We start from the raw sequence: 15,960 nt of genomic DNA on the forward strand, positions 1-15,960 counted from the left end.
ATATGAGGCCAGTGATCTAAAACACAAGGCAAGCTATAGAAATGAACTTTGCACCACCTCAGCAGGGAGCATAATGGCAGACTAGGCAGGGACTCCTAAATCCACTCATCTGTGGACAGACTAAAGATGTAGCTGCTGCGGAGGGTCACAGGCAGGGCTCTGCTGTGGCCAGACTGGGTGTCCTCCTGTAATCTTTGATACACATGCAGAGGAAACGCGAACATTCAATTACCTTTTTTTTTTTTTTTTTTTTTTTTAATTTCATCATTTGCCTTGCTTGCCTACATTTAGAAAGACTAACAAAGCTCCTCATTCCAAATCCCCAGAATAAGCTAATGTTTGTATTTTCACTGTTGTTTGCAGAGCTTTTCATCCCTTTATTACCTTTGTTTTTCTCATTTTTCGGATGTTTCTTCTCAATTATTTTTTCTATAAAGGAAAAAGAAAAATGAGGAAAGGTTCAAGATTGGTGAGTTGATTCATTTCTGAAATTTCCCAGACTCTTCAAGTAAAATTATTTGAATGTTAACAAAAATATTTCAGAGTTGTTTCAAAGAACAATGCATGTAAAATTGTAATCTGATGTTATTTTCATTGTCGGCTTCTACTTACATACACACACACACATACAGAGTAACTGCCTACCTTCTTTTTCCTTAGCTGGCTTCATTTTTTTCTGGGCTAGAAAGATATGCAAGGAAACAACATTAAAAGACAGACATAAGATATATGGCCAACGTGATTACACATGCTGATCTCCCTAGTAATTTCCCTGGAATTATAATTGGGATAGAGCTGTCTTATGGCATATATACCAATGACCTAGAATTAAATCGTGGCTAGCTACTGTCAGGGGCAGTAACTGTTCTGGGCTCTCTGAATAGTCTTGGGAAATGGCCAAAGTAACAGTGGTGGTAAAACAGGTTGGAAACTCCTGATAGAGACTTGAGGTGGAAAACTACTACTGCCCTAGCTATTGGTTGCCAGAAGGCAGAAGCAGCATCAGGGGAAGGATCATGCTGTCTTTTGCTGACTCTTAATCTCTTTCTATGAGAAATCTCTATTGTGAAAAAAAAAAAAAAAAAGAACACTCCAAAACACATAAAACCCCTTAGGATATAGAGCCAGATGGACTTTCAGATCTACTAAATATGGCTATTCTTATGACCTGAAGCAATAGATTTTGATTTATTTATTTATTTTAATTGTATATGAATTCAGAACATGTGCACTTTCCTTTTTGGCATCTTTTTTTCCCTGCCTCCCTCCAAACACAGACAGTTGGTCTGTGGCTCCATTCAGCTAGGCAGACCGAAATTAAATAAAGTGGATTGCTTCAGGCATCTGAGCCCATTTCAGAATCCACTGTTGAGTACAGTTGAAATCTGGCAGGTTGCCTTAGAATTGTTCATTTTCACTCAATATGACCCAACCACTTGTAATAATGATTCATTCAATATCTTCTGGTGCATGTGTTATCTGAACAAACACCAGCTTGTGCACTGCTAATCACCCATGTTTAGCTCACCCCAAAACATGCTACAGATGATGAAAAATGAAAATGCAATAACTAGCACATCAGAATAGTCTTAGACCAACACAGAACTGTGTGGCTGCAATGCTTTCAGCTGAGCAACACTGGCTTATAACACTAGTGGTTTAGTGCATCATGTGGTTCATCAAGCTTAGTATGTCCATTAATTCTTTCGATAAGACTGATCAGAGAAACATAATATTTACCTGCAGTTGGGATTTCAGCTGCTGACTCTTCAGTAAAATAATCAGAAATGAAGAAGGAAGAAGGGGAATGAAAGGAATATAAGGCTTAGTACCATGCTTTTTCTTGGTAAGTAACAGCTTAATAGATCTCTTTCATCTGAAATTTTTCTGCAGAATATTAATTTGCAAGAAATAGGTCTTTACAATGGACACGTACACAGAATTTCACAGTGAGAGTTAAGAGTCCCAGTCTTTGAAGTACTATAATCCAACACACGTGGTCCCTGCAAAAGCAGCCACTGCGCCAGTCAAAGCTTTCAGACAAGCAAACATTTAAATAGAGATTTTTTTGGAAAAGCATTCAAGGTTATAGGAATTCTCTTTTTCAAAAAGTGTATTCAAATTTATTTTTTAGCTCTGTTTTCTTACTACCCATATCTGCTAACCAAAGGCCTAACACTAACCTTGAATAGCTGCCATTCACCTCTGTATAACTTTGTCCTGCATCATCAGTCTTCCTTGCCTTTTTAAAGTAAAAGCTCTTAAGAGCTGGGAAAAATCCTGATCAAATATTTGTACAGCATCTAGCACAAAAAAAAAAAAAAAAGAGAGAAGCATATCTCCTTGTGAGATTATTATACCCATAAAAACTAGAAAATCTCTGGTAGGAAACATCATTACTTTTTTAAAATCAAACAAATGAATTAAAATATGATTTGAGAACTAAGAATTTTTTTATTCATCACTACTTCATTAGTTCCAGTTTTATTCACTCTATTTTAAGGAAAAAGAAAAACCTCACTAGCTAGACAAAATCTATATTTCTTGAATCTAGAGAACGGTAAAAAAGATACAGATCCTAGAGAGGGATAAAGAAAAATGAATATGTTTGCAAAAAATTTCAGGGTCTCTTCTGATTGAATTATTTCTGCAATTATTTCCTGATGAGTTTTGGCTTCAGATGAATATTTTCTCCTACAGCTAACAGGAGCTTCCACCAAGATGAATATCTTTCAGGCACTATTTTTTTCACCAGAATGCCTGAGACTGCAGTTAAACACAGGCTTTGCTAATGCATCCCAGAAAACTTTTATTCAGGATTTGGTTTCATCAGGGACTCATGAATATCAGTGCTAAATGCTCAGTCACCATACTTGTTCAGTAAAGGACAGTTTTGCAGCTATTTAATACTGGTTAATATTTAATATGGTTAATTCCTTTAATATTTACATTTCTGCTCATGATTGTGTTCATAGTTGCTGCAAGCTGATACTTTACAACATCCTAACCCATGGATAATTACTTCTTCTCATTTTGCAAGGAAAAAAAATGTTGTCTGAGGCACCAGATCTAAGAAAGGGATTTGTGCTCCGAATCCTTAGTTAAATGGTTGCCTAAATTTGGGGAGCTTCGGCTGGCCCATTTTTCTCTGCATTTCTCTGCATTTTCTCATGATTTGGCTTTTATGGACCCCTTTTAAGGACCTATCACTATATTTACATAGTCTATGTATGCATAAACCCTAACCCGGGAAAAAGGGTTCCCTTAGCAAGGTGCTGGAAGACTGTTGAACTGAAAGGTAGTTAGTTTGACCCTCTGGCATACCCAACATAAGGCATATTTTTTCCTCCCACAGCATCAACAAGCTCTTGCTTTCTCTCAAGGCACTGGGAAACATTTGCGTACATACAGTTTGGCCAGTGCTGAGGTTTTTGAAAATACCAGTCCACATATTCTTCACGCTATCTGTAAAAACACTGCCTACAGTTCAATATTACTTCTCAAATGAGCAAGAAATGACAGTTTTGTCCCCTTTTCAAGGTTACCTCTCATAATTCAAGAGACTTTAATCAGTATGCAGGCAATGCATTCAGTCTCATTAAAGCTTCAGATTCGATATAGGATCAATTGTTGTGAAAGAACCACATGCTTTCTAAAAGGGAAATAATGGAAATAGGGTAGTTTGCTAATTGACTTTATGATTGCCTGCTAATTCAACTAGCAGATTACCAAAAAATGTATTTGTTGGTAATTTGATGACTTCAAATTCAGTTTTGTATTTCTGTTTACAGACTGTCATTCACTTAATCCAATCTCTCTAGTGATTTACACCCCATATGTGTATGGGGTTACAATAAGATAGCAGAGGGTATAATGTTTGAATAAATATGGTCCAGGATGAAGGTCTGGATTTATTTTACAATTCTGCTAGACCTGCATTTCAAGGCCAATGAGTGTGTTGTGATCACAGCTACAGCATTTGCTAATACACGAGAGCTATCCATATGTTTGCCAAACACACAGTACACCTGGTTGAGAAATATATGAAACAAAGGTATAGAGAGCTCTAAAAATAAAGATGTCAGTGATCCAGCTAAGTAATCTTTGAGTGGAAAACAAGAATAGTCTGATGCTTAAAATCTTGCAGCACACCAGTACAAGCAATACATTCAAGGATAGTTAGCTCAGAAAAGAGAGTGTAAACATAAGTTCTTTTGTATGTGATTGTAATTTGGCTTGATACTGTTTTCCCTTTATTTCCTTTTTTTTTTTTTTTTTTTTTCTTTTCCGAAAGGCACTGTTAACCTTTATTACCATTTCAAACAGCATGATATAGGTTCAAGAATGTGGTACAGATATCCCTCTACAAAGGTCAAGGGAAAGTATCTTCACTTTTTATATTCACTATATGTCAGGGTAATATGAGAAGTTCTTGGAAAACAAAACAAAACAAAATAAAAAACACCGTGTAGACTGTGATTCTTTTTATTTTTTTTAAATGGTCCTTATTATAGAAACCTGAGGAATTGTTCACCATCAGTCTCTGATGGTTCTATATTACAGGAAAGTGCATTGGTAGGTCTCTCAGATAAACAGTTCAGTAGAGAAGACATAAAATGTCAGCAATTTGATCCAGTGATTATAAGCTTGAACAAATCTGAAAAGTGGAATCAAATTTCCATAAGATGCAAACATGACAAAAATTGAAATAAAACCATCAACAGCTCTATCACAAATAATGATTTTGCAATGCTGACTTGAAATATGAACATTGCAAGTCAAGATTGCAGAAGACCTTTAAGGAGGCCTACTTCAGATGCTTCATCTTCCCCATTTCCTCTTGGAGCTATGATTCAGGACAACATGTTGTCTTCTGTCAGATGTTGAAAGGTGAGTATTCATCTTGCGTATCTTTAAGCATCTGACACTGAAGACTACGTAAGGAAGCTTAATGGAACCAGCACAGCCTGCCTCAGGCATCTTCCAAACAGTTTCTATGTGTGTGCTGGCTGGAAATTACTCAAAAGACAAGACTAGCAAGAAGAAACAATCCTCTTAAATCAGGCCTCAACAGCATATTGTGAAGCGGGTGCAAATACCCATGTTTTTTTGTGGCTAAGCAGCTGTGGAGTATCATTGATGTCACTGCTTAAAGAGCAAGGATCTCGGGCTGGAAAGACTGGGAGGTGCTGTGACATCCAAGGAGGCAATGGTTCAATGCCCAAAAAGAACCAAATCATTATAGTTTGATTACTCATGGCAATTGATATGCTGGTTATAACAATGCCTTTAAACACAGGAAAAGGCGATCTCCTCCCCAAATGCAATTGAAATCCGTTTTTTCTGACTTGTGACAAGAGTGGGAATTTTTTAGTGGGAATTTTTTAGTGGGTCGTTATCAAGAAATACTGTTGCTGCTTTCTGGCTTGGCGTGGGAAGAAGTTTGTGCCTCAGCTCTGATTTTGGGTCCTCTTTACCCATATATTACTTTGTATCAGAATAACACAAGAAGATTTGGTCTTGCTGTATACAAATTGTACAAATATTTAATAAAATGGAGACTGCAGGTAATCTGTCTGGAAAAGTCTATTTTTCAATATTTTTTCACAATTCAAAGCATTCAGTGAAAACATTGTCCATCATGAAATCTATCACTATTGTCTGATCATAGTTCGAAGTATGCATCCTGTAATTTCTTGCCACAATAAGCATTTCTCTCAGCTTTTCTTTACCTATTCAAAAGTCTTATTGTTCTTAATACGGACATTATCTAATGGACTTCAGTGGAAATCTTTGTTGTGTAAGAAATTCTCCTTGAAGTCTCCTTAAACATCATCTAAAACTGAGATACTCGGCTTTAATTTAATTCTGTATTTTATTAAAGCAGAAAAAGACATTGTGAAACAAATGTAGAAGAAATTATAAAAAGTTTGTCTAATTCAGTTTATGCTACATGCCATTTTGTTATTTTAATAAACGATGAATTCACATATAATAAATAATGTCTCCACACTCATCTAAAATCACCCTAGCATCTGTCATGCTACTAGCATGACTTAATTTTATAAAAAGTAGAAGTCGCAAATGAACTTTGGCTGTTGCAGCTTCACATTATTAAATTACGGATGTGCTCTGTTTCAATGTTTTTAAGACTGAATACAGTGTAAAGAATATCTGTTGTATAAACAAAAAATAGCATTATCTAGCATGACAAAATTACAAAAATGCAAGCTGAGACAACATGCATCTGAAAAGCAAGTTTATATTCCATAAAAAACATGACATGACACCTACTTGCAGTTGGTTTTGATTTGGCTGGAAAGTAAAAAGAGGATAGAAAAATGCTCAGAGCAGTCAGGTGCAGCATAATATTTTTGCAGTGAAGAATAGTTTTATTTGTTCTGTATATTTACTGCATATCTAAACATAATTTCAGTATTTTTTTCTGTAATCAAAACCAGTATAATGGTGATAAATAAAAAGTAGGGATGTTTTCATTTACATATGAAAAGTTCTACACTAGAATTAAGCATGAATAAAATCAACAGTAAGAATTTAAATTCTCCATGTATTCCCTTTCACTGAGAAGCCTGGAAGAGATTACTTTACGACTTTTTTTAAATGCAAGGTGATTCTTACACAGTGAAACTGAATTGAGCTGTTTCCTATAGCTGCAGTAATTTTCTAACTTGAACCAGAGAGATTGTTTAGGAATTGTAATTCCTATACAATTTCTATATGCAGAAGCATTTTTCATAAGTTAGTCACAGTTGGTCATGATTCGACTTGTGTAGCATATATAAAGTGCTTTGGTGGAAAAAATCAAGCATTGCTGACAAGTTAACTCATCCACAGAGACTGTGAGGGCTCAAATAAATGGCAGATATCCAAAAATAATTAGCAAAATATAGCCATTTAGAACCTTCAGATAAAAGTTTAAATTCTTTGCTGAAATTTCTCCTCTGATGTCTGAGCTGAATTACAGAAGCAGGATTTTGACCTTTGATATATATCTTCAGAAAATGACAAAGGGCACTACAAATACATACTGCATTTAATTACCTATGGTTTGTCATGTCAAGGCTATCCTACACCGCAAAACAGTATATGGCGCCACGCTTTTGTTGCTTTTGACATCAGTCATGTGCAAGTGTATTTTGCTATTTCTTTAAATAACAGTTCCAAATATAATGCATGCATAAATTTCTGATGCCTACCTGGTTTTGCTGTTGGAACACCTTTTTCATGTCTGACAGCTTCATGCTCTAGACAAAAGAAACAGCATTACAAAATTGCCATCATGTTTCTAAAGTGTGTTTCGTATGCTTAAGAAGGAATGCTAAGAAGGATTGCATGTATATATTTCAGGAATAAACATTTATTTTCTTTTGCTTCATGCTGTTAGTTTGGAAGAAAGCCAAAAGACTAATCACTAAAGGATTATTCACAAAGGGATCTGTCACAAAACAACCGAGTTCAGTAGTACTGTACGTTGCTCTACAGATACTACTGTTAATGTTTCTAAGAGTTATGTATGTACCTTAAAGAAAAAAAAAAAGTCAATTAATAGGCACTTGCCATAATTTCTAAATCTTGATTTATGTCTACTCTCCATCTTTGAAAGGGCAGTAGAGAGCAAACTCAGCAACTGTTTGCTCAACCTTTATGTTGTCAAGTCAGAGATACTTCAGCTGAATTCTCAAAGCCTTGAACACATCCTAGCCCGTATGAATAAATTATATATCACTGTGGAAAGTTAGAGACCTAGCACTGCTTTGTAGGCAGTACACCTTTCTATTTAATATTTTTTACTGGAAATAATGAGAATTTATGTTAGGTTGTTGGAAGTAGAAAGGACAAGGAAGCTTCATTTAAAAATAAGAGTCCAGAGTTACTTAATTTATAGCAAAGTCACACTTACTTAAAAGGAAATGAAAAAAAAAAACACCACAGCTCTCATAACATAATTGCAAGCAGGCCAAATGCATGCAAATAGGGACCACAGCACACTTTAGAACTGGATGGTCCTGCCGAACTTGTTTCAGGTCATGCTGCCCACAGTCAAAAAAAAAAAAAAAAAAAAAAAAAGTGAATTTGTTTCTTTTTTGATCAACACAAAAGCAAAGATGGGCTGTAAAGTAGCATACATTCAAAATATGAGCAAGCCTTGATAAAGGGCAATGTATCTTGGCGTTTCTGCCAATTAAGTGAATTCTTGAACTCCTAGCGACTGTGATGCCAGGGAAAGATAATTCCAGGAAATGCTGAGATGATGGGGAATTTTAAAAGGCAAAGAGTTTTATAAAGTGTGAATTGAAACTTATGTCTCTGAAGAGTATTTCTTTTTCCACATCTGGGCTTTTCTTGGAGGTGGGAGTATTTGGGTTCACAACTGAGTATATCTTTTACATTTACAGTTTATCTTCGCGTGATGAAGATAGGAAGATTATACAAAGCTAACAAGAAGGCTGCATGCTAAGAAAATGCATGAACCAATGTATTTCTCTAGTCCTTTTTGACTGAGAAATATTCTAGACTAAAATATGTTGTGTTGTGCTGATCTCTCTTTCTTTTTCTTTTTTTTTTAATTCAGCAGAAGTATCCATTCAACCCAGTTGATTGTTAAGAGCAATTTATTTAAAAGCTTGTCACTCCTGTGTTCTTTTTTTTTGCTTAAATTTGTGATATGGAAAGCATAGAATAAGTTGACTGCTGTTCTGAAGCATTTGGTTATGGCAAATGGAATGGACTATTAAGTAACAATGACATACAGCATGTTAAACAGAAATAATGGAAGGCATGGGGTAAAGACATTATTTCATAGTTTTAAGCAAAATTACAAGTTAATATGGGAGAGCTGCAATATGTTAAAAACAGAAAAGCCGCAAATATCCCGCTATATTACAGGAATTTTCTGATCAAGGTAGGTACCACGTACTTGCTGGCTTTGACTGGACTACAGAAGACAAGAGAAGGTAAATTGTAATATGCAGATGTAAAGAGAAAACGGATCCTAAACTTTTTAAGATTCAATACTTTTGTGGTCGTCAGCTCTGATCTTTTTTTTTTTTAGCTTCCCTCACCCATGTAAACACACACAGCATTCAGGCTCCTAAAATGTAGATAGAATCTAGTGTTTAAACTGTTGCAAGTCTTCCTAGCTTCCTGCCTCCACTGAAATACTGAAGTATCCTGGCACTTAAGACAATAATGAAACCATGTGAATGAGAAGGAATACCAGCCAACAGATGATTCAACTGACTTGCAACATGGAGAACCCTGATCTAACTCTAAGCTTATTATGGACAACTCCTTTTAATCCAAGAAGAGCAATAATCAACTCAGAAGGATAATTCTTATCACTGTTAAATATTTGTTCAAAAAAAAAATGGGGTGACTTAGCCACTGTCTCAAGTCTTCAAGTTTAAAGCTCAACAGATACTGATTGGAAAGCTTACAAGTGAATTTTATAGCAGATTATGGTTGGCCAACTTGACATACTGGATTTTCAGTTTGGTTGCAATAAACATGAAAAAGACTGGCCAACATATCTGAAGCACCAGAGTTGAGATTTCAACTCTGGTTGAAACAAAGTCATGAGATTTGTGGAAGTTTTGCCTCCAGTCACTCAGAATATATATGTATGAAAACATTTGTGATAGTTTGAAATACGTGATTTTCTTCAAAATTAAGCTTACCTGAACTTTAAAAAACTGTGAATTTAGGAGTTAAAAACCTGTAGATTCAAAGATGTCATTTCTCCTTCCCCAGAGTTTTTTGCTAGCTCACTAAACATCAGTGAGAAACATACTGCAGTATTTTGCAGTAACTTCTTCAATCCATTAACTTAAATATAATTTATATGGGATTGAACAACCTACAGCATTTTAAGATTAGATAAAAAATACCAAACACTATTTTTACTGGATATATATATGGATAGATATAATAACAGTTTATAGTAAAATAATAGATTAACATGTGGGTTCTTATAGAAAGTAATATAAATCCACAAACAATATGAACGCTCACATTTCATTTGGGTGATCACAGATAGAGACAGTACATTACTATTCTGTACAGCATCTATTACAGTACTCAAAAGAGGGAAAATCATACATTATATAAGAATAGAAATGAGGTGGCAACAGCACAATTCAGTTCAAGACAAAAAAAATATTTTATTTTATAAAAAAATCGTCATCACCATCATCATCATGCAATCATATTATAGTCTGTTGATCTGGCATCATTTTCCATGATTTGGTTATCTTTTATTTTATATCTGGTTTGAGGCTTTGGTAGAAATCAAGAGGTTGATACTAAGGGAAGCCTTCAGAATGGCTACAAACCATTGATGAGAGATGATAAATGATGATGAGAATGTTGCAATCCCTGAGGTGACTCTGCTTCCATAGTAATCAGTATTAACTGAATATTTTCCATCTGCATCATTGTTAAAAAACCTTCATGGCTAAATCATAGAAGGGACTCAAATATCCAAAGACTTTTGACCTATGAGAAAGCCAGTTTAAGAACTAACCAAGTCCTACACTGAACTAATTCATTCTTCTGCCACACTCCCTTCTTGTGCACTGCTCCCTGTGTTGTGTCACAGGAATCACTAGCAGAAATGTGCTGTAAAATTGGTTGCTAGAAAAATCTGAGTTAAAGGAAAGAAAGAAAGAAGGAAGGGAAAACAGCATTGTGTTTCCAGGGTTTATTGGGGGATCATTTCAGACATCTGATTTAAAGCTCCACCTCGCTTTACTATCCCAGCTCTGGCACAGAGGCAGGAACAGGTAGTCCAGACCTTAAATATCTTAACCTGGCTTCATCATCAGAAAGGAAGTACTCAGAGCTGTGTCCTCCATTGCAATACTGCTGACTTTGCTCTAAGTGTGACCAGTCACATATTTCAAAATAACTGCAAGTCGGATGTACTGCAATAGAGAGGTTCTGAGTAGCATTTAACACAACCATAAACTATGAAGAATGACTTGTTCCTACCTGATTTCTCACTGGGTGCTCGGTGAGGGTTCTGCTGTTTAGTTTTCTCATCTGCATGTGAAAGCAGCATTAAAATTAGAAATTCTTACTATGTTAACAAAGGTGCATGTAACTGGAAAAATGTTTTAAGCATATGGTCTTTTAACACACAATCCACAGAGAAAAAATAAATGCATGCTTTTAGCAACATCACTTCATTGTAGCACTGTAGAAATGACACACATACGTTTTAAATTCAGACTGCATGGGGAGATCAAATTCCATAGAAGAACAAATTACTGTGCCTAATATCTTAGCCCCCCCAGAAAATAGCTACCTACTTGATAGTGTCTTCCAGGTAGCCACTCAGGCAGAAACTGTATTTCTAATGATCCAGTTATACAGTTGTGATAACTGTGGATATCAACATGTTGAAAATGTCCTAAATTCAGCCGTTAGGTGTATATATATTTTTATATACATACACACACATACATACACAAATACATACACATATATATGTATATTTTTGCACATATATATATGCGTATATAAAATATGTATATAATCTTGAGAACTTCTGCTCAGATAGTGCCTAGTCACAAATATTTTCAGACTTATCCATGTGTGCCTGCTCTCTGTGGCCCAGCTTGTGGCCCAGCTCAGTGATGTGTCTCCATGGTGGGGTGATGCGACAGCAACTAGGCCTGAGGAGCTTCTTTTGCCCCTGAGGAGGCCAGTGGATTCAGCCTCAGGCAGGGTACAGGTGGGGCTGTTCTTGCTGAACCTGTGGCATCTCTTAAATGCCTGATGGGTGGGAACTGCAAAGTCTTCCACTCTGCCCAGCGTGGTTGACTTTAACTCCCCCCTTCTTGATCTTTTGATGGCTCTTATTTCCTTTTTTTCCCTTAACTGAACCCAAACCTTCCCCTAGACCTTTCAACATTCACATACATCACCACTTCTCTTTTTAAATGAATTTAAAGCACATTCAGCATGTATTTCCCCTTCCTCTCGCTGATGGAGGCAGTTTACAGTTACATGCCTGTGGCTCATTGCCTTTTCCCAAGACTTCTGCTGGGCATCAGATTCAAAGTGACACTGACAGAGTGGAGGTCAGGCTGGGTAGGAATGGCTTGTCCCCTGAAGCCATTCGACTTAACTGAGCACCAGCTCGCTAGAAACCCTCCTGGCTAGTCTGCCTGAACATGCACAGAGTGAGCTGCTCAGCTCCTGCATATGAGTTAAGTTTCCAGACTGGAAGTCAAAGATGTTTTTAAATGAGATGATGGAGAGAGGTATTGGGAACTGGATGGGTGGCTGGGACCATCTGTATGTCAGCAGATGATCAGTGTTGCTGCACCTACGCTCTCGAAGGGTAAATCTCAAAGACTGCTGGTCTCTTAGTGGGGGCTGCTGCTCTGGAAATCAAGTGTCCAAACTTGAACTCTTAACCCTAATTTGGACTTTCACTGAATATGCAGGTAGTAGCATATTTAGAAAATGGTTTATTGAGCAGTCTCAGCATATGTGGCATTTCCTTCAAATTTAGCTTGTAACTTCCAGAGAACTTGGTGAGGGCAGACAGCAGGCTCAACCTCCCAAGATTTTCTTCTGTGTCTTTTTCTTTTCTAACTTGCCCACTGAAATCTCCAGAGATATAAAAAGGCTGAAGAGGCCTAAAAAGACATTTATCATGCCTCACTTGACAGAGAAGCAGCCTCATAGCTGCTTCTCATCCGTAACAATTCTCATCCATAACATGGCAACTTAATGGAAAAGCAAGAGTGCAAGCATGGACATGAAGCATAAGAAAAATAGTGGTTGGTTGGTGAGGTTTTTTTTCAGTTTGTTTCTGAAAAGAAATTATGATTAATGGCAGAAAATACAGGGAGGTAAAAATCTCCATCGGTATTGATCTCTTTTTTTCTTTGGAAATAAAATATAGCTCTGAATTGCTATGCTTTTAAGTTATCATCTGGTAGGGGATGATTTAATTTCTCTTCACTTGAATTAAGTTTAGGCTTTTTTTTTTTTTTTTTTCCTCCCATGCTAAGCTACTGTTATTTTCAGTTCCTTTTGAGGACAGTGCATTAAAAGCTCTCATCTCCATTTCATCTCTGGCTGTGAAACTAGAAATGTTGTTATAGAACAACCAAGAACCTGAAGAAGCAACCTGTTCAGAAAAAGGCACATGTTTGTTTTCTTAGATGAGCTTTAGCATGCTGAGGGTGTATCTCATTGGGTTACATCTGGACTTGAAGTCTTCCATTTATTGATATATAAAGAAAAAAAGATTTTTTTTTTTCTGGTTGCAATTTTTCTCTGCTCTTACTCTGTAAATCTATCATATAAGCCTATGAGTGAATTCCATGTCTGGTCCATTAAAATAAGAATGTTTGGGATCTCCTTGTCAAAACAAATTCATTTCTGAAGACTTGTTAGTTAGCTCATCTTTTGATTTTGGCAGAGTGTCTCTTGGACAAGGCTGTGGACTTGCATCCTGAAATAGATGTAGCAATTCTCTGGCACTTTCTTACCTGTTCCCCAGCCTAACTGAACAGTAACTACTGAGAAGCTCATGACAGGGGGAACACCCTGAAGACTCCTGCTCCTTCCTCCCTGATACTTATCCGGGGACATGACTACATAGCCTTTTCTCTGCATTTCTAAGCATTGGTTGTAACTAAAAGGGAACCTTAAAGAATGGATTAGTAAAACCTAAAGACATTACTCTCTATCAGAAATCTCATTTTAAGAGATTAGGAAGCTTTACAAAATCATTTCAGTTCACCAGAACATGCATATGCAGAAAAGCATTGAAAAAAAAAAAAATCTGATAATGTCAAAACTAGGTATTATGGTAGCAACAGAAGAAATATTTCACTTTTTTATTTTTATGATGACTATCTAATTTCTCATTAACTATTTCTCGTGTCATGAAGAGATTGTCAAATATGGAATATTTATGCATAAGTCTAAATTCTTTTTCTTTTTTTTTTTTTGTGAATATTTCTGAGAATTTCAGGCTTTGTTTTGATTTTGAATAAGGTCAAAATATAAAGTCCTGAAATATTTCAATGGAGAGACTTTCTTTCCTCTGCAGAGCTCTAGTTGTGCATCACTCTGAGCATTAATATTCATTTTTGCTCTGGTGTATCTAATTTATATAGAGAAAAAAAATAAAGCCGCAAACAGATCTCTCTGTGTTTCAGAAGAATTACTGGAATTAATTCTCTCGCTTTACCTGCTCTGACACATACACGCAAGATCCTTTTTAATTTAAAAATGTCTCTATAGGACCAATGTATTTTCCAAAATTCTTTGCCTTCTCACTCATGTGATAAATGTTAATCTGATGGCAGGAAGTATAGGAATAATAGCTCGAAGCTCCAGTGAGTCAAGGTGAAAAAGGAGGCCATTGCTTTGTGCAGAGTGAGAGTTTTATAATTCAGTGTGCTAACTCAAGAGCACTCCTCAACACACAGCAGGCAGAACTATTACCACCAATGCTTGCAAATTAACACTTCTAGTCATCAACTGAAACTGAAAACAGACATTGCTTTCCAAAGCAACCATTAATCACTGGAGAAAAGGTGTAAAGTAAATTTAGCCAGACTATTAAAAAAAAATCTATTATTATTATTATTATTATTTCAAGCATTTAAATTCCACAGGCTCTAATCTGGAATATACTGTACTCTGATGTACTTGCCTGATGTACTTGCTCTGTGGTAGGATGCCCTACTGCTTGCAAACTCCTTGCCACGGGGATTTGCATATGCACTGCTATCTGGGTGAGATCTGGTGGGTCACGTGCTCAGTTTGCTCCAGTCTCTCTTCCTCATTGAGGCTTGGGATAAATTTTCCAAGGGACAGTGGGGAGGAACCAAATGCAGCTTCCGCATCTCTGCATGAGCTTCTCCTTTTGTAACCCAAATTCTCCATTAGTTGTTAATATATAAAAAGTGGTCAATGAGGCAAAAAAATGCCTGATCTCTGTGTCTACAAAGACTGGAGTAACACTGTTTCTTTTTTCCCTCTGGTGGATCAGAAACAGCAATGCAACATCACTAATTCAGCCACTGAAGTAGGGAAGCCTTAGAGGAAATCTCAAAATGTCCATAAAATACTCATCTTATAAGCAGAATATTCTGCTAGAAACCCAACTTAAAAAGCAATAAATGCATAGGAAAAAATGTTATCCCTGAAAAAATGTAACTGAAGAAAAAAGCATGAGCAAAAAAATAAGGCTGACTGTTCTACTGAAAAAGTAGGCTTCTAAGCAGTTCATCTGATCACTTATTCGTGAATACTTCATTTTCATGTAAAGCTTAGTCTTCTGCAAGCAGAAGCCTCATCAGCAAAGGTTGAAGGGACACTGATACCTGCTTTGCAGCACCCACTGCAGCCAGTCAGAACACACAGAGTCGAGTTTTCGGCTGAGTTTCTATGAAACTCATTAGCCTCATTCCTTCATATCAGGCCAAACTCCTCACCAAGTCACGGTCCAGTCTGACTCACTGCAGCCACTTGCAGCTGAATATTACTTACAGCTTACCTGAGCGCAGAGGCCAGCCAAGAATTTGTTTAACCGCTCAGCTCCTGTTTTTTTTTTTTTTTTTTTTGAGACAAAAACCCTAGGCTGGCTCTCTTCAGGCTGTATATCTACATATATAACCCAGTGGGGTTATATTCCCTCCCTTTTGGGGACCAGAGTTATTTCCTGTAACAGGTATTTGTTTATGGAAGAGGCTGCAATGGGTAATTCCAGACATTTGTCTTTGATTTCCAGACAGGCAAATGGTAATACCCTTCTCTACCCTGGAAACTGGGTGTCCCTGACACTTTATAAACCACCACTGTTAGAAAGACACAGAAACTGTGAAAAACTGCAAAAGGTGAATCCTCTTAATTAAATGTCGCCCTCGTTCTTCCTTTCCTCCCTGCTCTGAAAAAGCCACTGACACA

The 15,960-nt window shown here is 36.6% G+C and overlaps 1 protein-coding gene across 1 annotated transcript in view; it reads right to left on the minus strand.

The window, feature by feature from the left end:
• TRDN (triadin) overlaps nt 1–15,960 on the minus strand; it is a 270,244-nt gene that overhangs the window by 16,013 nt on the left and 238,271 nt on the right. Inside the window, exons 32-36 of the mRNA XM_088521987.1 lie at nt 11,011–11,061; nt 7,218–7,265; nt 6,295–6,315; nt 1,741–1,767; nt 385–429 (exon numbers count right to left, since the gene is read on the minus strand). Of these exons, the coding sequence (XP_088378113.1) occupies nt 385–429; nt 1,741–1,767; nt 6,295–6,315; nt 7,218–7,265; nt 11,011–11,061 (192 nt within the window). The remainder of the gene's footprint in view (nt 1–384; nt 430–1,740; nt 1,768–6,294; nt 6,316–7,217; nt 7,266–11,010; nt 11,062–15,960) is intronic.

This window comes from Tinamus guttatus, unplaced genomic scaffold (genome assembly GCF_059628265.1).
Source record: "Tinamus guttatus ecotype Peru unplaced genomic scaffold, ASM5962826v1 Tinamus_guttatus_pri_ptg000141l, whole genome shotgun sequence".
NCBI classification, from domain to species: Eukaryota; Metazoa; Chordata; class Aves; order Tinamiformes; family Tinamidae; genus Tinamus; species Tinamus guttatus.